Consider the following 26,357-nt stretch of genomic DNA (forward strand, 5'->3'; position numbering starts at 1 on the left):
CTTCTTTCTACAACAGTCGAGAACCCTTTTGCAATTATGTAAGCACATAATGTAATCTGAAAACTGCTGCCCTGGTTAACAAAAACAATGCAACTGATCTCAGCTGGTATTCTGTCTGTAATGGAGTGGAAATGTCTACGTGACCCCAAACTTTTGACCGGTAGTGTGTATATATATATAAAAATATGTCGTGGCTTGGTTGGTTGTTGATGGTACCAAAAAGATGCGCTGAATGGGTATTGTTTATGAAACACAACCGCTAAAGCACTTCATGCATATACAGTAGCTTAAATAATGGGTTTGTGAGTTTTTTTGTTGTTGTGCCAGAGCACTCTTGTTTGTCTCTATCTAACCCTTTATTAAGCCTTTATAGGTGTGAATGTTGACCCTCTTGTTTGTAACAGGATTAGCTTTCACCCTATTCAGCATGGGGATCTCAGGAAAATAATAATATGGTCAGTAACACATTTGTCTTACCCAGTCTCTTACACACACATTCAGGGAAAAGCACTCTGTGATTCGAGAAGAAAGAGTTGTTATCTGTCCTCAAGAGGCGAGGTCTGGTCCACATACAGTTGGAGTGGCACGTCCTTTATTGCAGTGGAGGATGCTTAAATTGAGGAGATAAGAGGAGATGGACCGATTGGAGCAGGATTAAGCACTGCTGTGGCATTCAGTCAGTTGAATAAATAAAAGCGCCCCTATTTCTGATAGAATGGGAGGCCTCCCAGTATGCTGTTAGCGTGTGATATTTTAACTCAATGCTTTTTCCTTGCAAAGGCACAGATGGCTCTCAGCCTCCACAGCATTGCCAAGCTATCTCCACTCAGTTTGTTTTTTTCTTTTAAAGCGTCATCTATCAAAATGCCAGTACAGAAACACACCACAGTGGCACAGCAATGTTTTCTGTATGAGAGGTGTTTAGCCTAGACTAGCTGTGAAGGAAGGCATCGCCAAGCATCTTTTTCCTCTTGCTCTTTTTTTAGTTCAAGAACGTCCAGGAAACAGACTGCATACTTGACAAGCATCACAGTCTATTTCACTGGCTCCAAGGAATGCTAGTGTTTCAGTAAATGGGTCATCTGGGCCACGTCTGAGGTAAAGCAGAAATATGGCTTTTCTTAATATGAATGTCAGGCTTCTTTTTGCTTCCACTTTAGCCTAAGAGCAAGAACAGTGTCTTGCAGAAGGGTGATAAGCAAGACACGGATAAGACTGATGATTTGATATCATTGAGTTATTCCATCCAGGTGAACAGGACGAGCGAGTTTACGTGTGTGACGTGTACACATGCGTTGGGAGTGTCTTTCTTTCTGAAGGTTTGACGTATTTGATGTCTTTGTGGTCTCTCATCATACAGGTTACATTGAGCACACCCACAGAGCACATCAAATAGCTCTCATGCCACATGTCTGTGTCCTGTTGCAAACTCAAAAGGCACAAAGCAGGGATTGCTTGGCGCTCAGGTCTTTTAGTTTGGACAGTAATTCTACTCAGTTGCACAATACTATGATGTTCCATTGTGGAAAATCATTGGGCTCTGTTAAATGGTTGTCTTTTTATTCCCTTAGCAGTTCTCATGGATTCTATGCTGGTGTTTCTATGGAATCCGCCCACTTGCTGTACAAGTAGCCAGACAGGAAAGCAGCTGAAGTTTTTTGCAATGTGGCTCTGACTGTTTATCAGACAAGAACTTTGACACCATCAGAGCAGGAAGTTTGGCCCTCGAGGGAGCCCGGCTCTGAGAAAGATGAAACAGAGGATGAAGCAGATGAAATATGCATAAGGGCTGTATCTATATCAGCTCCTACTACTTTATGCCTTGTGAATCCAGGACAGAGCAGTTTTGTTGGGGAGTAGTGGATTGCTGTAACTGCTGCGGGATGGCAAAGTTCAGTAATTTCGTGTTTAGATTGGGCCAAATAGAACGTGCATGCTTATCCAGTTTTTATGAAGGGATTCATTTTGTCTATGTCTATCGAGATAATGAATTCCACAGGATTCAGCAATATCATCCAACAGCAAAAGTTCAAAAGCTAAATGTGAAGGTTTTGTACTTTTTTTTGCCATACATGAGTCGAAGAAAGACATTTAAAGACATCACCTTAGGATGTATGAAACTATAAAGGACATTTTTCTTATTTTTTTATCTTTTATTCTGACATTTTATAGACAGAACGATAACATAATTGGCAGATTAATCGATAATGAAAATAATCAGTTGCAGCCCTATAATTGTACAACTACTTTGTTGGAGTTTGGCTAATTAATGAATTTAAATTATACTATACTACTGTATACACTAATTACAAATATTGGCTAATAGCCATAATTATTATGCACGTGAGTCATTTTATTGTTATGGAACAGAAAAAATATGTGTTTTAGAAACTTTATACTTAAGCTGTTTATTTGTATAGTTTGTTTGTTTTAAAAGTTAAACATATGAACACAATGTGAACGAAATTGCATAACTACTAAATACTAAATACTGATCAAAATATCATGACAAAGTTTTGAAGTGTGAATATTGTATAACATGTCTTAATCTCTTTTCGGATATGAACTGTCACATTTAATAAGCCAGGATCTCATAGTAAGCACTTATTATTTTGAAAGTTTAAGAACCCCTGCTGTATAGGCCCAAAGGCCAGCCAATGTCTATATCCAGATCAAAGGAAATACTCAACTCAGCACTTTCCTCACTAACTCTGTGTTCTTCTCATCTCTTCTTGAACTAAAAGATGCTGATTTAAGCAGCAGCTCTCCTCTTTGGGCAATTTCATATTCAAAAACTGCGACGTAGGTTTTTTTTTCTATGTTTTGGTTAAGAAAATATAGTGTCGTACTAGAAGGCTTGATATGGTTCCTGCTTTACTCACTCTAGCAATCTAGCAATATCAAAGTCTCCACACAAAGGCAGCTGGCACAATAGTCAATAGCCTGAAACACAATACGTACAAGAATACAAACCTCTTATGAAATATTGCTTCCTAGCTGTAGGTTTAGGCTTCTCCATGCCCAGGAGTGCAATTTGAACCATTTAAAGTCTGTTAATATTTGTACAACTGTAGGCGTTCTAGTGTGTTTGGCATCTTGGCTTTGCTCACATTCATCTCTCACAAATTGCTACTGACTGCAGAAAATGTCACACATTTGCTGCATTGTTTTGTGTGCCAAATTAGGCTGCAACTTCGCCGATACCGCTTTTGGGAAGGAGGTTTGTGTCCTGTTGCGTACTAGTTTCAGATCCCTTCAGACTAAAGGGGAAAACCATAGGGAGAGCAGAGACTGTCTCACAGCATGGGCTACAGACTAATCCCACACACTTCCTGTTTCATTTTAGCTGAGATAATGACTTTGCACACACCGCTTTCTTAGACCCAGGTGCTGTACAGATGCTTCAGAGCTGTTGACGTAGTCAGACACATTTAATACATTTAATGCATGCATGCATTACACATATCGTGTCAGATAAGACCGATATTAAGTAAAGTGTTGATCGTACAGTACACTATATGTTTATGTAGCAACAGCATTCTGGCCTGGACTCACATTATCTCTCGTGCAGATGTTGATCAGATGTGCAGCTGCTATTATGGGAAGGTGATATCAGTAGCAGCAGTAGCAACATATCAAAATGAACAGAAACCGAAGCAAAGATAATAGCTGCTTGTGGCTGTAAGAAGTTTATTGGCAGTATTTCGACACACTATGGTTGGTACTAGCCAGATGTAGTTCATTATGTAAGTTTATCGTAGATTAAAATAAATTCTGCACTCTCATATTAAACCGTCTTTAAATTGTCTTGATGCAGAGCTTCAAGTGGCAAGAAAAATTCACCCTCAAATACAGTATTAGCAGGAAAAACAGAACGGTTGAATGAAATCTTGTTTGGCTTGAACCTTAGCCAGTTCATCTTCATTTTGTATACGTTTTAAAATGTAAAATAGCAGGTTTTACATTTTAAAATAAAAAAGCAGTCTCTCATCAAAGCTATCATGCTCAGTGCACAACTTTATCCTCTTATGGTGTAGACACATATAGCCGACAGCTGACCGTTGACAGAAAACCCCGTCGATATGATCACTCGCGTCCCAGAGGTCCAAAAAACTGCCACAGAACAGACCAAAAAGACGAGACGAGACGAGACGTAATACGTCTACATAACAGCAGGCGGCGCTAATCTGTAATGTCGCCCAAGAAATGAAAACCGGCAGCTGATTGGACAAACGCGTCACATGGGTTTGTTTTCTCCGGAAATTCAGACCTGGACTGTCATGGCGGCCGTTCAGAATACGATCTCATATTGTACTAAAATAGTTCACTGAAACGTGTTTCTGAAAACATTTTAAGCGAGAAATAGGCCGTGCAGTTGCTGAATCTGTCTTCATATCAGCTCAACAAAGGTCAGTTTAAAAGATTTTCATCAGATTTTGAGAGACTGTAGTCACCTCATTCCGCTCGTCATTTCCGGGTGAGTCCCGACGGCCCTGCCGCCGACCGAACATGACAGGTCGGCCAAAATGAACGCCGATGACACGGGACACACCGAACCGATTTGAGCCACTGACCTCGCCAGACTGTCCCACGGCCGATAATCGGCCTGATGTGTCCCGGCCCTTAGAGATCCATTTTTCAAATGAAAGTGCCTACTGTGACTGTAAACAAAAACGCCTTTATTGAATCTTTCCTTATTTTAAGTTTCACAAAAAAATCGTGATTCACAACCAGAGGCCTTTAGTTCACCAAAGTGTTAATGGATGAAGCTTTAAAGTCCAGTGCTCAAGAACAAATAGTATAGACTGGAGCCAAAACATCAATGAACTGCTATATCTTCAAAGATGTTTGCAGCTGACTTAAAGGTCCCATGGCATGAAAATGTCACTTTATGAGGTTTTTTAACATTAATATGAGTTTCCCCAGCCTGCCTATGGTCCCCCAGTGGCTAGAAATGGTGATAGGTGTAAACCGAGCCCTGGGTATCCTGCTCTGCCTTTGAGAAAATGAAAGCTCAGATGGGCCGATCTGGAATCTTCTCCTTATGAGGTCATAAGGAGCAAGGTTACCTCCCCTTTCTCTGCTTTGCCCACCCAGAGAATTTGGCCCACCCATGAGAGAGAGAGACATCATGGCTTTCAAACAAGCAAAGTGGCAGTTGGTCAAGGCCCCCCCTCTCTTCTCCTCAATAGCTACAGACACAGAAATGGCACATACTAAGGAAAGCTCATTGTGGGACTGGCTCTAGTGGCTGTAATTCTGCACCAAGGCTGAATTTCGGGAAAGAGACTTCAGATACAGTATTAGGGGACCACTAAGGTCTATATAAAAGAGACTTCAGATACAGTATTAGGGGACCACTAAGGTCTATATAAAAGAGACTTCAGATACAGTATTAGGGGACCACTAAGGTCTATATAAAAGAGACTTCAGATACAGTATTAGGGGACCACTAAGGTCTATATAAAAGCATCCAAAGAGCACCATGTCATGGGACCTTTAATGTTCCACAGTTAGTATTAACATGAACGGTAACAAAAGTGTAGCTTGACATTACATTTGTAATCCAACAGTTTACAATTGAATCTTAATTTGGTGGGGACTGTATAATAAGAGTGGCCTCTACTTTCAGTGATCATGGAAAAAGCAGTATTTTAAGCCACACACTCACTATTGTGGCATCGTTGCACATTTTACATGTGTTTTCACATCCTTTCTGAACCGTGTTGTGTCTATGTGGAGAGACTGACTCAGTGCTTTTTCCTGTGAAGGAAAAAGGAAGAGAATAAGAAGCAGGCGGCGCTTAGGCGCTTCAGTGTGCCGGCTGCCACCTCACCTAGTTAGCATCCAGCCACATGGCTTTATGTTCCATCATTATTTATTAATGTTTTGCCTGTTTCATACTCTACTCCAGGGCTCTGCTGTTGCCTTATTCACCCTTTCAGTTTTAAATGCAAAGGATGTTGGCAGTATGGAAGCTTATTCCAGTTGGAAATTCTTAGAAATGTCCTCATACCTAAATTGGCTGTTTTTATGGCTGAGAAATGGTCAGTATGCTGGTCATTACTGGTCTCTAGTGGTTCTTTGCTTTTCCTCCCAGTCCATGTTCTATATTGGGACACCTTGCACTGTGTTTTTGTTCAACTACTGTATGGCCACTTACCAATGGAAAAGGGATGTACTTTTGGCTGCACTGGTGACTCCCAGACGTTTGTCTGGTCAACTGATCCCCTGACTTTTCATCTAGCACCAACCTCATGGTGGTGGAAAATTAATCTAGCGTGCTTTTGAATGATATCGACAGCTATTGCAGGACTTGCGCGTTGAAATTTTCACCTCATCAGCAGGCTCACAACACTTGATATTAAAAATACGCTCTCAGGTATGTTTGTCCAGCACCACAGGTAGACTGGAACAGAAATCATTTGTTTACTGTAGGCCTGTCTCAACAGAATGCTTTCCGTTGTCATTATAGTAAAAAACAAACAAATCAAAACAGTTAGACTGTTTCCTAGAACTATGTTTGGAGATTTATGATAGATCATTTCTACAGAGACCTTCTAAACATTAGAAACAAGTATTTTCTGTGGTCATGGTAGTTGCCATACAAACTGGAACCATTGGCAGTGAAAAATCACGGGTTTTGACAGCATTTAGCAAGGTTGTAACATACAGTAGTGTCTGCCAGTGGCAACGTTACAGAATCAGTGTAGTCGAAAGCATGCAGCATACGTCTAATCACACACGAAATCTGTCGGCAGGGTGGGACAGCATGCGGTGCCTGGAAAAGCATTCTGAACTATTTATCAACCCTTTGCAGCGTCCATTTAAAAAAGCTGTTTTTGTGGTGGTGTATGGGTGTGGTCAGGCCAAGTTCCTCAGTTCACCACTTGCCACAAACTGAAGCCTGTTTCATCCCGGACCAGAGTGCAGTACACTTTCTACCCACATGCTCTATGGCCTTGGCATGCCATACGTTGTGGGATCCAAATTAGACTAGTATGGTAGCGCATAAAATGCAGACCCCTCCACAAATGATCCACCCTCACATTAGGACGTGTTTCTCAGACAAAGACTGGCTTTGTCAGTGTTGGTGGCTGTTGTTTATGCCCAAACAGCCTACAGATCACTTTGGAAATAAAGAGCTCACAACAATGTCATGAATCAATCTTTTCAGTTTAATTTAACTAGACAGACATTATCAGACATAGTGCGCAAACATTTCACCTAAGCGGCACAAGTACTTGGTTGACACGGCTGTGGTTTTTAATTTAAGAATACAATGGAACACTTGTGTCCCGCCCACAAACCACAGACACACATGGTCCTAGGTTCAATGAAATTGCAAACCACTGTCCTGAGAAGAAAGTGCAGACACCTGCATGTCTAACAATAGCGGTTTGGGCTGTGTGATCTAATAAAAATGTTACCCTTATTCAGACAGCGCATGGCCCAGTAGTCTCAAAGCCATATGTTGGAGATCTGTTCCTCCAGTCCTGGTCCATTCTCCCTTTCTTGCTGTGTGTTATTCACGAGTAAGAAAAAGTTTGGAAAAACTGTGAGAGGAGAAAAACATGCCTATGGCTGAGACTCTGTCCCTCTCTTCCTTAGAGAGAGTGAAACGGCACATACAGCACAGCGGTTGGCAGCCTGCAGTACTTCCTCATCCTGACTGCTGTATTGAGGCAGACAGCCGTTGCTCCTGACCCTTCATTTTTCTTTCAGACGAATATTCTGATCTGCTGTGCTTCAGGGCACTCAGGCATAGGGCAGGCTCTAGGACAGCGTACAATACCGAACACGTGAGTGAACTGCACAACTGTTTTTTTTTTTTCTTGAGCATTTTTTCTGACACTAATCTGTCATCACCTTCGTTCTCAATTCTCACTTTCTTAAGTTTTTCGGTGATATTGGGATGAGTTTTTTTTTTTTTTTTTTTTTCAGTCATTTTTTTTTTTTTTACCTTTATAGGGACAATGGAGTTTGTTTGAGATTGAAGATGTGATTGAAATAGGAAAGTTTGAAATAGGAAAAACTGAAGTCATTTTATATAATAAGTTAGAAACAACGTGACTGAGAACATCTGCTGCCAATAGTTCTGCCAGGCTTCTCACATTTTTGTCAACCACTGAAAGTAAAATTCTGAAAAGGAAATGTGGCCTGGACTAAACCTTGCAACCTGTGAAGTACTCTATGCAGGACTAGATTTTATCGAAGGTTTTACAACCATTGCTAACCGGATGTTGCTGTTTTTAGGCTTACATTATGCCTACAATATGTTCATATTAATGTATGTTAGTCTTTTAAAAGCTGAAAACGAAAACAAATGAGCCAGGCAGGAAAGACCACATAAGAGGATGTGATGACGCACAGTGAGATTCAACCTAGCATCTGATATAGTTGTTTTTGTTTTTTTAAATACACTCAGGAGCATAATCTGTGCTTATTAAATCACTCATATTGCCTTAGGTGGTCTGCTAGGTCAGCATGAAAATGTGATAAATGCCCATGGTTTGATGGTAAAAAAATACCTTGTTTGGTTATGCTTTGTTGTGTGTGTTGCATGGCTTGAGTCTTTTTATTGGTATTCTCTATAGATAGAATAAGTTATTGACTTTAGTAGTACAGTCAGTCACACCTAAATGCACTTTGCCTAGCATAATGAAGAGCCACCACAAGAAGTCTTTGCATGACTGCAGTTTCCCCCTCTGATAACTGATTTTTTTTTTTATAGTATTTACAAATGGCAGTGACAGGATGTTACTTATACATACATTTCACGCCCATCTGCTCCATATTCTACACATAACCTGCATAATTGATGTGTAGATCACATGGCCTGTCCTGCACTGTACCAGGGCAACCCGCATTTAATGTCAGAGAATGGTCAGGACTGGTTAGCTGGGATTTCCCTGTGTGATCTGAAGCGATTCGTGGTTGGGGCAAGCTGAGTCAGCCAAGTTACATGTTGGTGCAATGAATATGTACATGCAAGACGGCATTTCCTCTGTAACCGTTCCATAGTAGTGGTGCGTTTGTACAGAATAATCATTGGTTTTGTCTCAACATCACATAAAAGAAATAACATGAAAGGACAACACTGAGAGAGACTATTTGTTAGCCATTTCTTTATGGCCTGCTTAACATTTCTCTTTGTTTCAATGAGTTTCAGAGATACTGGAAGTTTATTCCATTCAGTTGCAGCTGTGTATAAAAAGGTAGTTTTCCCATTGAGCTATTGAACCTAAAATCTTGACTCTTCCTTGTGTAATGAAAGCCAATTGTCTTCTCCGTCAGGTTTGTATTAGATGATATGATGTATGAGAGATTGTTTCATCTAAGACCAAAGTGATTGGTCCGTTGGTCTTGACTCCCAGTGCTCCCAGTGCTCCCTTATCTGCTTTCAGCAGTCCAGTCCAACAGCAATAGTCAGAAATAACTTGAGAAACTCCTCCACCACGCTGTCCCATATTCAGCCGTCAGCCTTTACATTCATCTTCCAGTTTTTGGAAGGAATATAATTAAGGAAAATGACAACCCGTTACTTATGACTGTGGTGACTACAAATTATATTTGGTTTTGTAATTTTCTTTTTTTTTTTTTTTTTATTTAGCTTTTTTTGCCTGTCTTGTTTGAGGCATGATGTCATCATCCTACATGTTTGTTTTGTAGGAGCGTGCAAGCTGCAGTCATCTTTAGCCGAGTTGCTTTTACAGGAAGATGCCCAACTCACACTCTGTGCCTAAACTCTTTGCTACTTCAAGTTTAAAATACAACCCGCTGCCTGTCTCTCAAAGACATTTGGGTTCCTAACTAGGCCATTGTAAAGTGGGACACTGTTCTGGCTCCTGAGGATCATATCTCTGCAGAGGAATATGGAGAGGTCATATTTGCAGATGTGAGTGATCCAAAAAAGGTGCAAACAAAGTAGATTAGACTTAAACTGTACATGCTTTTGCTTTAGAGGTTTGCAATTTTTAACGTTACATTATGGTTTCACAATTGCCTCATTAAATATATTCTACTGTTTGGTTGTTGCTTACTTCCCTCCCATTTCAAAAAAGAAAGGGGAACGTCCTACATTTTGCCTCACTTCCTCCTTTAGTCTAAACACAGATTAAAATGTGTGCTTGGCAACGAATGGTTCGGTAGCCTTGTAAACTGATCTAAAGGGAGGTGAACCATCCCAGCTGAGGTGTATGACTACCAGGCCAGGCAGGAGTTAGTCACAAGATCTAGCCTAGAGAGGTCTTAGTATCATATGATGGGCCAGCAGGGAGACACATGCTCTCCTATGGGCAAAATACAAAGTGTATGCAGTGTGTTCTTAATCAGATAAATGAGTCCCTAAGGACCCACAAACATTCTCTAATAAAATAGCGGTGTAAAATGTACCAAATTGGATGTCCTCTGTTGGGGACATTTTACTGATGTGGATCCCCTGTACTGTTATTATCTTTAGTGGTTAGTGCCCACACTAGTCCTATTACCCATCATAACATCGTAGGACTGCCAACGATTGGTTACTGCAGATGTGTGTTGCAGCATCACCTTTCCTGCAAACAACTGTTGTGCTACACATGCAATATTTCAGGCACTGCAGCAAATGAAACAAGTATACCAGTTTAGAGCAGAGGTGGAAAAACTGGCTTCCCTGAAAGCCATGTCCAGGGTTAACTTGTTTCCGTGCTTGCAGATACTAGAGGCTATCCCCATTAACAGCACTGTGCCTCTCAGAGGCAAAAGATCAGGTTACCTCAAACCTGATCAATGACTCAGCCAGTCATCTGGGAGATCCAGAGCTCTTTACCAGCACACACTCTTCCTGGTTAAGTGCACTCCTGCCTCCTTCCATTTCCGACAGCTAATCTTTGCCTAGATGAGTACATCTCCTTCTGGACAGCAAATGCACACATTTGACAGTCTCTGTAACCACATATTGTTGGAGTTGGAAAAATTAAGCCATTATTGTCCAACTTTTTAACCAATAGTCCTTACAGAGGAATGACAGTTGTGGCTGTAGCCAGCTGCATAGCTCCTACTAGATCTTTGGAGATGATGGTCTGTGTTGGTCAGTGCCACTGGTTTGATAATATCAAGAGATAAGAGATTTTGTTCACTCTCCTTCCCTCTAGCAGGAAGTAGTTCAATGGTGTTGCTACTGGAATAACCGTAGCTGCCGCCCATGTTTATTTGGGAACAGCCATAAAATGCCTAGAGTCTTCTTATACACATAAAGCTGTGTTTCCCCCTAAATGTTATGCAGCTGTGGTGCTTGTGGGACCAATTCTAATTTTGACCCACAACTATAGCTAGTGTATTGCTAAAAGTTTATTTGTAATATGATAATCGCTTTAAAATGTATTATATATTTGTATTTTATACATTCTGTAGTAGAGGTCATTTCTCTGGAAGATCTAGATACTGCCCCATTAAAAAAAGAGGCAGAAACTGCTCTGGTCAAAATTGATGATTTGCAGTTGTTTTATTATTAGTATGTAGTTTTAATTAATGGATAGATTATATAAAAAATATTTAAGTTAACAAGCAGCATTTCCTGTACATTGATTTATGTATAATATCAACATTAAGTGTCACATATAGATTTTTCCATTGCCCCACTCTTGCTCTCTCTCTGCCTCACTCCCCACCCCTGGGAGACTACTGTAGCAACTCATTTTTATAAAGATATTAGTTTTAGTGTCAATAAAAACAGCAAAAAGCCAGTTTTGCAGTGTCGCTCGTGTTGTTCTTAGAGACTTGTTTTTTCAAACAAGTCTTTTTCAAATAGTTAATGGAAGATCATGTGCTTATAATTCAGCAGCGCTTTCAGTGGCCTCTGGGGCATAGGCAGTGTGGCATAATGGTAAAAGAGAGCAACCTTCAATGATGTTCTGGAAGAATCTGCCCACCCGCTCCAGGGGAGCTGTTCTGCTCTACTGCAGTGAATACACATTAATGCTATTGTTCTTCTTGAGGATAACAATTCAGAAGTTTGTTATTCTGTTAGGTTTGAATGATGAACGGAACCCAAATGCAGACAGAACGCAGAGCCAGGAGTGTGAATTAACAAGTTTATTCAAAGTACTCAAGTATCAAGTCCAGGTTTCTGGGGTTGGGGTGGTGGTGGGGTAGATTCCAGGGGTCCAGTGGTGGTGGCTCTGGTCCAGTGGATGGCAGGAGTGAAGCGGTAGCAGGAGGCTGGTTCCAATGGCAGCTTAGGCACAAGAGAAAGGGTCAGGACAGGCAAACATACCATCGACTGAACGGATAAGCAAAGGTTTGTCTGGAGTGAGACAAACTGTGGTCATCTTGACTATGATCTAACGCATAGTGGCGGAATGACCGGGTATATGAAGCAGAGGTTGATTGTGGTAGATGAGAGGCAACTGGAGCCCTGACTGCCGCAAACCAGACTCCACTCCTGTAATTAGGACAGACAGAGGGAGGAAGAGAGGAGAGACAGAGAAGCTACCTAGGAGCAGCAGGCCTAACATATTCAACTTTTCTCTCTTCTCTGAACTTCTCTCAGGTGTAGTTAGCTGACACGCAGCCATGATGAAATCGGGCGCCACCAAGGTGGGGCTGCCCAAGCTGGGACTCCAGGACCGGTCCAAGCATGCCTCCTTGGCCCCATCTTCCTCCACCACCAACTCCACCTCCACAGCCATGAAGACCTCCAGATCCTCCAACACGCTGGCCTCGGACCAGCGCCTCAGCAGGGTGAGTCACAAGCACACTACAACCTAACATCACGATACCTGTACATGAGTAATGAATCTGATTAAACTCACTTCAGAACATTATTTTAACAACATTAGACCTTGATTGGTGATACTAATAGCAGATGTGTCTCTAGCTGAAAAGAGCCAGCAGTGATGATGCCTTGACAAAGCCTGCGCTGGGAGCCGCTGCCTCCGGCTCCCGGATGAAGAAGACTGTGACTATGGGAGCCATCTCAGATCTCGCAGAGGCCCGTCCTCGCAGCCTGTCTGGTAGGGGACTACTAGCACTTTTAGGCCGGCTGCACACTGGCTGCGTGGCGTGTCCGTTTTTATTTTGGCTCCCACGTTAACAGGTTAGAGCTTGCACACTGCCTGCGTGACATGCCGAAAACACGTGCATGCTAGAAATAGAACCAATGCCTATTTTTCACGCAAGCGTGTTGGAAGCGTTTCCAGGCAAAATGGAATACGAAACGATGTTTGTCATTTTGACACAAATACATATTAATAAATTACATTTTGATGTTTGAAAGTCTCTAGATTTTGACATAAATGCAAATATAAATAGAATTTAAAAAAAATAAAATTATCGATTTTCAAATATTGCACCTATCAATACAGAACGAAATATTCTGTAGCCTATTTTGACACGCAATAGAAACGCCACGCTCACGCCACGCAGGAAGTGTGCAGTCGGCCTTATCAGACTTCTTCAAATACATCATTTTCAGGGACAGAGAGAAAAAAAGCATTATTATGCTGAAAAGCATGGGAAAGACCTGTGATGTTCTTAAATTATTAATGTGATCTGTATTTTGTGTCCGAGTTTAGAAATCACCATAGTAAACTCTTCAGTGTGAAAGTAGTGCAACTAACCACTTGTGACCACTAGAGGGCAACAGTACACAACTAAAGCTGCCTGTTGCAGCACACAGGTGCTGGTGGTAACTACTCCTTTTTTTTCTTGTGTCTCTTTATTCTCATTTGGTTGGCAATGATGACATGCAGGTGGCTGAGGACTAAAGTTCTCAGGGTTTTGTTCCAAAACTGAGAGACTGGACACATTCATAGTGTGCTGCTCAGTCCTCACACATCTGCTCAGCCGTGTGACCAGCAGGCTATGTTTTGGATGACAAGAGGACAAGAGAGAGAAAAATGTTGGTGGTGTTTTTGGCTGGTCTTTTGATGTTATTTTGCTCGTGTGCTTTTGTGCTTATGTGCATGTACAGTAAGGGTTGATGTACGTGTTGGTTTGGCTCTTAGTGCTGTGTTATGGCTTATGTGTGGTCAAGCATAGTTATTATTTAAGACACAAAGAAACTTTGCTTCAATATTAATGATCATTACAGCGTAGTAATGAGGTCAAGAATTACACCAGCAATGTCTCGAGTAACATTATGCAGACATGTGGGTCTTTTATGGCTCTGGTGTTGCATGAGAGAGCCAGAAGAAGGGTGGAGATATCGGACTGGCTTAAGCTATTTGATGATTACCTCAGAATAGTGCTGCAACGATTAGACTAATTAATTAGTCAATCAACTGAAAAATAATTGACAATTATTTAGATAATTGATTGACTGTTTAAGTAATTTCTCATGCAAAAATTATAAAAAAAAAATGCTGTGTTCAGCCTCTCAAATATGGAGTTTTCTGCTAGTATCTATGGGGTTTGGACTGACAAAACAAGACATTTAAAGACATCACCTTGGATATTTTTTTCACTGTTTTCTGACATTGTGTAGATTTGATTGAGAAAATAAGTATTTAGTATAATTTATTTGTATTAATTTTATTTTTATTAAATTGCGTGTTGGAATTGTACTTTGTGTGTAATCAGTACAGTCTTGCCTATGAGCTGGGCGTACCATTGGATAAACAGAACAACTACAAATAGACCTGACAGCAAAACATGTATTACATATTGGACAAATATGGTGGTAGATAATGACAGGGATTTGTTTGCAGTAATTAACTTTGTTCCCAGCACATCTTTGGAAAATCCTCTGTGAGGGAGATAGCTGTGTTTGTTTATGGTGGCCCATCCACACTAAGGGTGGGAATCACCAGAGGCCTCACGATACGATATCATCATGATACTTATGTCAGGATACGATATTATTGCGATTTTAAACACATTGCAATATTATGCAATATATTGCAATTTATCACCTTTTTTCCAAATTTTTCCCATTTTATCAATTATGTGCCCAAAAGCAAACTTTGTCAACATCTGTTTTATCTAAAAAGATAAATTTCTCTTTTTAGATATGTTTGTTCATCTCACTTCAATTTTATTGCTGCAAAATGGGTTGGCCAAGCAGACAAACTGACCAACACCTATATAATAATAGATTGATACTTTGCGTCTGTGTATCGATACAGCATTGCCATGGAAAATATCGAGATACTATGCTGTATCGATTTCCCCCACCCCCCCACCCCTAATCCACACTGTGTGTAGATACTTTGCTCTAGTGAAATTCTCCTTCAAAGGGTTGCTGGCCTGAAGCAAAGATAATAGAATTCTACTTGAAAAAAGACTCCACAGGAGCGGAGAAACCCAGGCCAAGTGAGGCTCTCAATTCTTTCAAACACATTTAGACCATGATTTCATCCAGCTTTCATTGGATTAGGCTCTAATTAACCAAAGGATTTTATTTAATTTTTTTTAAGTGTTCACACCCAAGAGAAGAACAGATTTTTGTGCTGTTCATGATCAATTCATTGCTCTTCACATACTTCTTCTGCACTAGTTTTGCAAACCAATTTCTGGTAGCCAACCAAATTTGAGGGCAGGAATATCGTTAAATATTTCTTGATCATAAAGAAAACCATCTATCTTTTAAAATAGACGGAGTTGTGATGCTGTCGTGTAGCTGCAATTTGCATCAGACAGAGAGTGGTATCCTTGATGGAAAATAACTTGGAGTGTTTGATACCGCTGCAGAAGCAAAATCATAGGGTATTTTATTTCCCTGAAACGATGTTATGCTCTGCGTTTTAGGTTCAAACAAAGTTAACCAACTTTATGTCCTTTTGACATGCTCAAATAAGAACACACTGATGATTTGATCAGCACGTTCAATCTAAATAATGTTCCCATTGAGGCAAGCTGTGTTGTTCTGCACCTGGGCTGGGACTCTACACCAGTGCACGTCAAGACCTATAACGGCAGACAATGGATGGATATGTGAAACTGGTCTCAAAAGTCAAGCTAATCAGCAAGTGGAAAATCAAATCTGACACCTGGAAGAGCAGTGAAGGTTAATCTCGCGTGCCAGCAGTGACAATCATGATTTAGCCTCCTGCTCTCAATTCTAAGTCACTGAGCCTGACCTGAGAGTTCTGCTGAAATATCCACACGGGGGAAATGCCATGATTTGAATATAGATTGGGGTGGTGGTCTGTGGTATTTTGAACCCATTGATGTTGAAATGTAATGCTGTGAAATGTCTTGAGTGTTTGCAGTTATTGATGTGGAAGTCTCTGAAGTAAAATCTGTTTTGGGGTGAAGAGAAGATTCAAAAATTCAGAATTTGCTTTATGACATTTAGGGATAAACACTCAAAGTCACTCCAATCCTCAGATGTGTCTCCAGGCTTGTCTTTGTGATATTGTCACCCGTCAGTGTCGTCTGGTTGGTCATAAACAGGTGGGCTTCTCCATCGTTGATATGTAACATTACACACTGACAAGAAGCATTCGGGGCTTACTGGGCTCTAAGGCACACTGCAGCAGAACTTGTCATCACATCTGTCAGGCAGTAATTGAGTCTTTTTTTTTCTTTTGGGACTAGACTTGGGACACATGACAGAATCGTCACTGACTATAGTTGCATGGACTCAGAAAGATTATTAAAGGTCCCATGACATGGTGCTCTTTGGATGCTTTTATATAGGCCTTAGTGGTCCCCTAATACTGTATCTGAAGTCTCTTTTATATAGACCTTAGTGGTCCCCTAATACTGTATCTGAAGTATATACCTTAGTGGTCCCCTAATACTGTATCTGAAGTCTCTTTTATATAGACCTTAGTGGTCCCCTAATACTGTATCTGAAGTTTCTTTTATATAGACCTTAGTGGTCCCCTAATACTGTATCTGAAGTCTCTTTTATATAGACCTTAGTGGTCCCCTAATACTGTATCTGAAGTCTCTTTCCCAAAATTCAGCCTTGGTGCAGAATTACAGCCACTAGAACCAGTCCCACAATGAGCTTTCCTTAGGATGTGCCATTTCTGTGTCTTCAGCTATTGAGGAGGAGGGGGAGGGGTGGGGCAAGGTGGAGGGTGGGGGTGTGGCCTTGACCAACTGCCACTTTGCTTGTTTGAAAGCCATGATGTCTCTCTCTCTCATGGGTGGGCCAAATTCTCTGGGCGGGCAAAGCAGAGAAAGGGGGGGTAACCTTGCTCCTTGTGACCTCATAAGGAGAATATTCCAGATCGGCCCATCTGAGCTTTCATTTTTCTCAAAGGCAGAGCAGGATACCCAGGGCTCGGTTTACATCTATCGCCATTTCTAGCCGCTGGGGGAACATAGGCAGGCTGGGGAAACGCATATTGTTAAAAAACCTCATAAAGGGAAATCTTCATGCCATGGGACCTTTTAAGAAATGAACGATCATGTGCACTCCATTTATGTACAACAACAAAAACAGCATTTCGAACTGTTATTGTACCCACAGCTCATTAAGCAAATCAATGCTTCTTAATTGTATGAATTAGGACTGCCACCTCTTAGTCGATTAGTCGACTAATCGGTCGTTTTGGTCTTAGTCAACTAAGATTTCTTTAGTCTATTAGTCATTTTTTATGCTTATTCATGCTTAATTACTCATTTCCAAGCAACTTCTCTGCACATTTATGGTAAACACAAGATTTAAAGTGGTGCTTTTGCAGGATTAATTGTGGAGAAACTCAGTTTTACAGATGGTTAATTAACTACATTTATATTGTGCTTTTCTAGTCTTAACCACCTCTCAAAGCGCACAGCTCTGTCAATTAAATCAACTAATCAATTAGTCGACAAAATCCTATAAGTGTTAGTCGACTAAGAATTTCTTTAGTCGAGGACAGCCCTAGTATGAATGAGGACTGCAGTGGTGAGATGCATCATTTATTTTAAGTTTTAGTAGAACTAGGTCAGACGTGTTTGAGAATCTGTGCATACAGGGGGAAGCAAAGGCACAAACAATATAGCATCCATGTGCTAATCAGTGTAATATAGAAAATACTGCAGCACTATAATACCGCATTTTGCCAAATTTCGATTTGTGCAACAGTCTGTCTTCAGTCAAGATATTGATCTGTGGTTCCCTCTTTCCTTGAATGCAACCGACCAAGATTGCCATTTTTATCATGAGCTTTGAAAAATATTTCCACGTTACCTTCTCTCGCCAGTTCCAATTAGACATCAGCTGTGCAGTTATGGGCTTTGTAATACGAAAGACAGCTCTCACTGTAATGAATTATTCTTACGTGAGAAAAGACTTTTATCAGTTTTTGCACACTAGCATTTGTAGCAGTAGTAGTATACTTTTAATAGGTGTTATAGGAATGCAAGTTCATGACACACACACACACACACACACACACACACACACACACACACACACACACACACACACACACACACACACACACACACACACAGTATTGGCTAAAATGTCTGACAGTCTGACCCCGTCCTTGCCCTCACAGCATGACGTGCTAATGAGTAAAAACTGTTATTTTTGCTAATGGAGTCTTTCCCCTTTCCCACTTGGCACTTAACCAACTCTACCGTGCTGTCAGACAACGGGTTAAAACCCAGCCCCATCCTGATGACTTATTTAAAAAGCCTCATCAATAATTCAGTAAAGCTTTCACTTGGAGAGGAGTCCCTGTGGAGTGTGCAAGGAGAGGAGACAGAAGGAGATAAGACCGTCCTGCTCTATAAATAACAAGTGTGGTGGGGGTGACCTCAGGGCATAACTTTACAAATGGCCATTACATTGACAGGCGCTTTCCTTCACCTCTGTTCAGTCAATGCTTTCACATTGACCGTTCATGTTATGGTGAGGGAAGTTGAGCTTAAGAAAGTCTTTTCCTTGTCTGATTCAAGTAAACTTTTTTTTTTTTATAGCACTTTAAGACACACAGTTGGAAATTGTGCTGCTTCAGCAACAATCCAGCTCTACTGATACTACTACCTGTTAATAGTCTTTGATGTGTAAAATTGAGAGTTCCTGTTTAAGGCCCAAATTGGTGTGACATTTAGTGCAACATGTGTTTTCAGTTGTTGTACCATGATAGATTAGGAGTGTCAGCAGAACTGCCATCACAATGGGTAATAATGACTAACACGGGAGATTACAAGGTATGATATATTGATTTTTGTAAATATATTTGTACTACAAATAAGTAGGTATGAAATATACTGTAGAACGTCTATAGCCGCTTTCCGACCGGAGGGATTTTTGCAGTTCCTAGAACATAAAATTCCGACTGGACCAATTTGGGGATTTTTAAGTTCCTCTGGCTGCAGTTCCTGTAACTCTTTCAGCTCCTACTTCAGGGCAGGGTCTTTTTGCTGTTCCCTTTTCAGCATAGGGACCTAGATCAACGAGGGTCGAGTTTCCAGTACTGACAGACCAACAACGGGACAATTTTAAAAAATTTTGCCATCTTATTCAGCACTAAATTCACTTCTGACAACGTTTTAGGCAAGAAATGAACTGTTAACATTTCGAATATCGGCAGTCTTGCAAAAATTTATGCCGAATTGACAATTTGCTTAAAAGTTTTCGGATGTGAGAAGCTCCATGAAGTGAGGCGACAGTTGGCAGGCGCCTGCCCTGGACGCTAGCTCGCCGCTCGGCCATGTCCTGCTCAGAAACCCCGCTGTCAGCTGGAGGTCTCTCAGACCGCTCTCGTAAATAAGAGGCTTTTATTTGGCATTACTCCCTTAAGGCCGGGACACATCAGGCCGATTATCGGCCGTGGGACAGTCTGGCGAGGTCAGTGACTCAAATCGGTTCGGTGTGTCCCGTGTCGTCGTCCGTCTGGGGGGCTGTCGGCGTTCATTTTGGCCGACGGGACTCACCCGGAAATGACGAGCGGAATGAGGTGACTAGAGTCTCTCAAAATCTGATGAAAATCTTTTAAACTGACCTTTGTTGAGCTGATATCAAGACAGATTCAGCAACTGCACGGCCTATTTCTCGCTTAAAATGTTTTCAGAAACACGTTTCAGTGAACTATTTTAGTACAATATGAGATCGTATTCTGAACGGCCGCCATGACAGTCCAGGTCTGAATATCCAGAGAAAACCAACCCATGTGACCTGTATCCAATCAGCTGCCGGTTTTCATTTCTTGGGCAACATTACAGATTAGCGCCGCCTGCTGTTATGGAGGCGTATTACGTCTCGTCTCCTCTCGTCTTTTTGATGTGTCCCGAGGCAGTTTTTTTGGACCTCGGGGACGCGACTGATCATATCGACGGGGTTTTCTGTCAACGGTCGACCATCGGCTATATGTGTCTACACCATTACCCCTCCTATAGTCCATATGGCCACCTGGCCAGTGCGAATGCAAATTGAAAAAACGGTTTTGGGGGAGAGTAGTTAGTAGAACTGCTTAGAAGTGGACTTTTCCTATAACTATGTTCCTGTAACTACCTGGTCGGAAAGCAGCTTATGTTATCCATTTGAAGCTCCATCATTGAAAATAGAGTACAAAACTACAATTAAGGGTAACCCTTTTTTTCTACATAAGTTTTCTACATAAGAGTGACATGACACTGTCAGAAACACATTTTCTGGTCGAGCCAGAAACTACCAGCTTTTGCCCTATTTCATGATTTATTCCTTCTTCCACTTGTGTATATTTGGTAGCATCTAGTTTCACTTTTTTGTTTTGCCTTTAGGTAAAAGTTGAGAACAAACATGTTGAATCTTTGACAAGAGTTTGCAGATTTGGAAACACATGTAGCTGACAGTTTTACAGTGTTTCTGCTGTCTTTCTTCTGCGTGACATGTGTCAGTGCAATACTGTCCCCTCATAAATCTCCCTCGACAAGAAGAGGAAAGGGAATGATCAGGATTAGTTTAGCTTTACCGAGATGCATCAAGCTCTCTAATGCCACGGAGTTCACTTTTCTGTCCTCAACTTTGAGGGACATTCTACCTGATTAACATGGAATGGTGAAATTATTTATACTCCACAGTAGCGTTGTCATGATTATAACTAGTCAAGGGGAGTTGTTGCATGCTGTATACTACCGGATTAAAATGCATCCCGTATGTGCTTTTTTTTACTCTGCTTGAATGTGAAATACTGCATGCTGAAGATTTGCAGAAGACTGTGTATTTTCTGCTGTGTCCTTACCCAAATAGCCATTAGTCAGACTCAGGATGTTTGTTTTTTTTACTTTAACCTCCAGTCTCTGAGGTATGAAAGGTCTGCTGTCAGTCAGTGATGGAGATGAAGTTTCTCTCAGATTGTTCGCCATATAGTGTACGAGGTTTGCCAGCCACACCAGCTGGACTATGACTTTCTATTCCCTATTAATCAGCGGATAGCTCCTATCATTTCCTCATGGCACCGATTCAGAGGGAAGATGGATGTATGATGCAAGTGTCAGTTGGCCTTAGTTTTTTAGTCACAGTTCAGAATAAGAAGTATTATAGACCCAGAGTGTGTGTGAGTTTTACTATGCACAGCTCAGACACCAGACTCAGTCGTAACATGTGGTCCCAGCGGGGTCCGGTCTGTCTGTGCGTCAGTGTTTAGGAGGCAGGAGGAGAGAGAGGTATGGTCCTTGAGCTCCTCATATCTGTCAGATAAATTAATCAAACACGCCTCAGTCCACTGGGATGCCTCAGCCTGCATAAGCACTCAGCCATGACAGACGCACACTGACACAAGCAGAAAAGACATACATGCATGTACATGCAGATGGACACACACAAATATGCATGACACATTACCCACACCTTTCCCTTTTATGTGCCCCACACTGCCCTGTCCGTGTCTAAATATACACTACGGTATATACAGTATGATAATGCACTCCTCTGTTTTTTTGTGTGCATACAGTGTAAAAAGGATTATTGCAATAAATAGCTTCACTCCTACTCACTGCAGTGCATCGGTAGGGTTTGCTTCAAAAGACCAGAATTAACACAGTATATATGCATCTGGCATCAACTCCGACATAAACACACCTGGGCCCATTTAGGTTTGTTGACCAGAGTTTTGCCATGAAGTTTGAAATTCCTCTCTTGAGAAGCTTGTGACCCCAGCAAGTCCCCTAAAGATGCAAGACAGAGAGAAATGGTCTGATCTTAAAAGAGGCCTGTTTGGGCCCACAGAGATGGACGTCCTGTGGTGAGGAGAACATTCTTAGCTGGATTAGTGGCATGTTTGTTTACCAAGGTAGATGTGCTGCTCCGAGACGAGAAGAGAGGAGAATATTAAGAAACGAAGAGGGAAATGTACCAACGGTTTATGCAACATTCATAAGATATAAAAAGGCTTGGAAGCAGCCGTATGCAGTGTTGTATCGGAGGGTCGAATATTCAACCTGTCGTGGGCAGAATCATGCAGCAAACTAAACCTTCCTAACAGCTATTGGAGAAAAAAAAAATTCTAAAAGTGCTTTTGTGCTGGCTGTAGCTTACAGCATACTGTGCATCAAATACATATTGAGAAAAATTGCAGCTACGACTTTACATGTCCATTGCTTTATTATACTGCTTGTTCATTTTTATTTCCATGGTTCCTTTTCAGCAGTGGAACACGAAGGAAATGAGCTAGTAGCTCTAAGCTTATGCAACAGAGATCATCTACTAAAAATATCAGCCTTATCTGTGTCAAGTACGGCTTTAAAAATTGATGATGTAGTTGGAATTAATTTTGATTTCTGATAAATAGTACTTCATAGTTGTGCCCTTAACAGAGGTTTCTTTTTGTATCATAGCATACTGTATCGCAGACACTCGGATAACGTGACATAGTGCAGTTGCAGTCTGATTGTATTACTGTAAACCGAGGTCGGGTGGCACACTATGTCTCTCTCTTCAGAAGGGTATGAATAAAAATAATGCGCGAGGTCCCAGGCTGCAAGTTTCCTTAGCAAGAAAAGACAAGAGCTGCACTTTCACCCTCTGCCAAAAATACAAATAGTGCCTATCCTTTCTTCCTGCTCCTCTCTCTCTCTCTCTCCCCCCCCTCCCTCCTTCCCTCCCTCCCTCCCTCTCTTATACTCACTCGTCTTTTCAGTACCAGTGAGAGGGACGGTTCATCTCACCATTGTTCAACTGGTATTGGTGAGAGTAAACGGACTGGCATCAGTGGGAGGTGTTATGTTAGTGTGTGTCTGTGTGTCTGTGTGTGTATGTGTGTATGGCCTGGGAAGCCACTCCCCTTGTGAGCCGATTCCAGTCATCACAGCAATAATGAAGTGCACACGACGCTGCCCGCCTGCCAGTGTGACATACTGTCACCGTACTTGAGGACACGCATACTCGCACACACGCAGTCACTCACTGACAGGACACGAAGCCTGCCCCCTCACACATGCACACACACATTCACTCACTCACTCATACAGTCCTGGGAAGGAGTGGAGAAAAGAAGACCAGTAGGAGGGAAGAATAAGAAAGAAGAATTTTATGTCTCTTATGGTTTCCTCCTGTGACTGACCGGCGCTGGTTGTGGGTGCTGAACAGAGACAACAACCCCGACACTCAAACACACACACCTCTCCCCCGCAGCCACGGATTCTTGGATTAGTCCGCCCCGGTGCGGAGAGTGGGAGTCGCAGAGCGGACCAACATGGGGAACCAGGCGGGGAGACAGGAGGAAACAGAGTCAGGTCTGCTTCTGTTGTTTGGCTGTTTGCCTCAGCATCACTTAGACCTCTTTGTCTGTGTCTGTCTCTGTCTGTTCATGTAAAAAAGGCAAAGACATGCATTTGTTAATTGCAATAGCTGTGAGCTAATCTTTTGTCATGTCTGAGTACATCACTGACACGACAAGTCTGACTAATGAAAACTGACTAAGATGAACACCAACAAAGCACTTGCTGATGAGTACTGATTAGTATGCCCTGGAGTTATAGAGTTTTTTAGAAGTTAGTTGTTCTTTACAGTATTTGTGTGCACGATTATTGCTGTTGTGCGTTGTGCTTCTGCATTTAGTCAGTACAGGTCTGTATGTGTGTATCTGTTTGCACCTGTGTGTGGACATTGGGCGGGGGTAAGTGCTGAATGAGATTTGCCTGACATTACTGTAAGCATGAGGGAACCTGCTGAAGGAGATGTTATCATCAGTCTCCCGCTTCCATCCCTCCACTGCCCCAAGCTCACTGCGCCTCAGTAAGATTTCCATTTCAAAGTCCCTCTGAACTGCACTCAGCAGCAACTTCACGCTCATCGGAAGACAACCAAGCGCTTCCACGTCTGTAACCTCTCAATTTCTTTAACAAATTGAGCATTTGCATCTTAATATGTGTACTTGTGTATGTGCACAGAACATCCTCATATTTTATATACATACATACATACATACATACATACATACACACACACACACACACACACACACACACACACACACACACACACACACACACAAATAATGTTATGTGATTATATTTCCATGTTTTCATCCCAACAAAAAATAGACGCTGAATAGACCAAAGCCTGGGCAACACACACACACACACACACACACACACACACACACACACACACACACACACAGTGTAGTATTTTGTCAGTAGTGGGTGTTAAGCTGCCTCACTTCATAGCAGTAGCGTGTGTTGCTTGAAGATAGAGCACAGTAGGCTCAGATTGGAAGGCAATGGTAGCAAGCTGCTGCATGCTTGAAACAATTAGCTCCTAGTTTCTTCTGCACGCACACACACACACACACACACACACACACACACACACACACACACACATACAGTTAATACATTACATACAAAACAAAAGATCGTTGAGTGTTGAGTCAAAAAGTAGGAACAAAGGAGGCTAACATTACCTTTAATCTCACTAATTATTCTCTAGTTATTAAGCAAGTTGGGCTGCTTGTTGATGAATATCACTCTTGGTACAACACGATTATGAGATCGCTGCACATATGTGGAAGTATGTGGGCTTAAAAATGAAATTAGTCGGAGTGAAACGTTTGCTTGGCCAGTAAAAGAATACGCCATCACAGTCCCACTCCATATAATCAATCATGTTCTCCAGGATATGTGAAGTATTTAAACTCTGCTTGCTCCATGAGCCTCAGTCCAACTCCCACATTATGAAATGAAGTAGTCAGCAATAATAATTGATTGACCTGTTATTCTTATACATTTGCACTCTCCATTTTATCAAATGAGCCTCTTTAGTTAATGAGAATTGATCATCAAATAGCTTGATTTTTACATTATGCCTGCTTATGACATGAAGCTATAGATCCAAGAGAGCTAGAGACCAAGGGACCGAAGACACACAGAAACCCTTGAGTTGATTATTCACAAGGTAGTAGTATAGTAATAATAAGCGTACAGACTTTAAAACCTTTAATCAAGGCAGGGGCTCATTATGTGATTTGTTCAAATGAACGGCAATATCTGAAACTCTTTACATAACCCGGCCAGCTGAGGTCTGTCAGACTCTGGAAAGTAGAATGACAGTTCTGGTGCTGGAAGTAAGGAAATAAATGTGGGAACAGGAGGAACTCGTTCAGATTTGATTGATGGTGTTATCTGTGAAGTGGCAGGCTAAGGAGTAAGCTGTCTGCTGCAGTGATAAGGCGGTCGTTATCAGAACCAAATTACACTGAAGGCTACTACACCGAGCCTTCCTGTCTCCTCACTGGCTCACTAGGAGAGCGTCCAAGACCAGAGCCAGCGGTCAGCATGTTGTCAGCTGTTGATGAATTGTCAGTAATATATTGTCCAATAACAGTGGGTCTATTTCCAGGGCTACAACTCAATCAGTTGTACCCATTTGCGTCCAGGATTAAAGGAAATATGTTTATGTAGTGAGGTAATATAGGTTTTCGTGGCTTTCACATGGTCAAAAATAGGACATTTCACACACTTGTGGTTTCTCCGGAAGTTTGATTAAGATGCTTGAAGGTAGCTGTAATGTTTAAAGAGGCTGCCAAAAACATGAAAAAGCACAGTGTTTTTTGAATCAATGTAGCAGTTAGCATGTTGTCATTGGAATAACATTGTTGTTTCTGTTCACACTGCAGTACAGCAACACTAACTTATTCTTTTTTATGGGTGCTGGTACAGAAACCCAGCTCAGTTCAGACATACAGTATGACATTTCTCCAATTTTAACACTATAATTGCACAATTAAATGTCAATTGAAAGATTTCTTTCCCTTACCTTTAGGACTGTCTATGTCTGACATAAATGTGACTAATATTTTACTTAAACTCTGTACTTCTACTTCTGAATAAGTTGGTGTTCCAGATATTTGTTTAAGCCCCCACATAGTCTGTTCTACCTGATTAGTGTGGTAGTGAACAGACTGTACTTGATCGTCCTGACTTTCCTGTCAGCTTTAATGCATCTGGTAGTGCAGGATAACTTAAGCCTTTGTCGCGCTAATTGGTGCATAGCGTTTGGTGACCTC

The 26,357-nt window shown here is 41.5% G+C and overlaps 1 protein-coding gene across 6 annotated transcripts in view; it reads left to right on the forward strand.

The window, feature by feature from the left end:
• Window positions 1–26,357, forward strand: part of specc1 (sperm antigen with calponin homology and coiled-coil domains 1) — a 91,764-nt gene that overhangs the window by 5,257 nt on the left and 60,150 nt on the right. For 4 of the 6 annotated variants that reach the window (XM_028595023.1, XM_028595026.1, XM_028595028.1 and 1 more), the window contains 2 exons: window positions 12,533–12,723; window positions 12,860–12,995. In XM_028595023.1, the coding sequence (XP_028450824.1) occupies window positions 12,556–12,723; window positions 12,860–12,995 (304 nt within the window). In that variant the 5' untranslated portion in view covers window positions 12,533–12,555. Of the gene's footprint in view, window positions 1–7,643; window positions 7,803–12,532; window positions 12,724–12,859; window positions 12,996–26,357 lie in introns of those variants that run through there. The other 2 variants (XM_028595024.1, XM_028595025.1) reach the window with 2 other exon arrangements.

The sequence above is a fragment of the Perca flavescens genome, chromosome 13 (genome assembly GCF_004354835.1).
Source record: "Perca flavescens isolate YP-PL-M2 chromosome 13, PFLA_1.0, whole genome shotgun sequence".
Taxonomy (NCBI): Eukaryota; Metazoa; Chordata; class Actinopteri; order Perciformes; family Percidae; genus Perca; species Perca flavescens.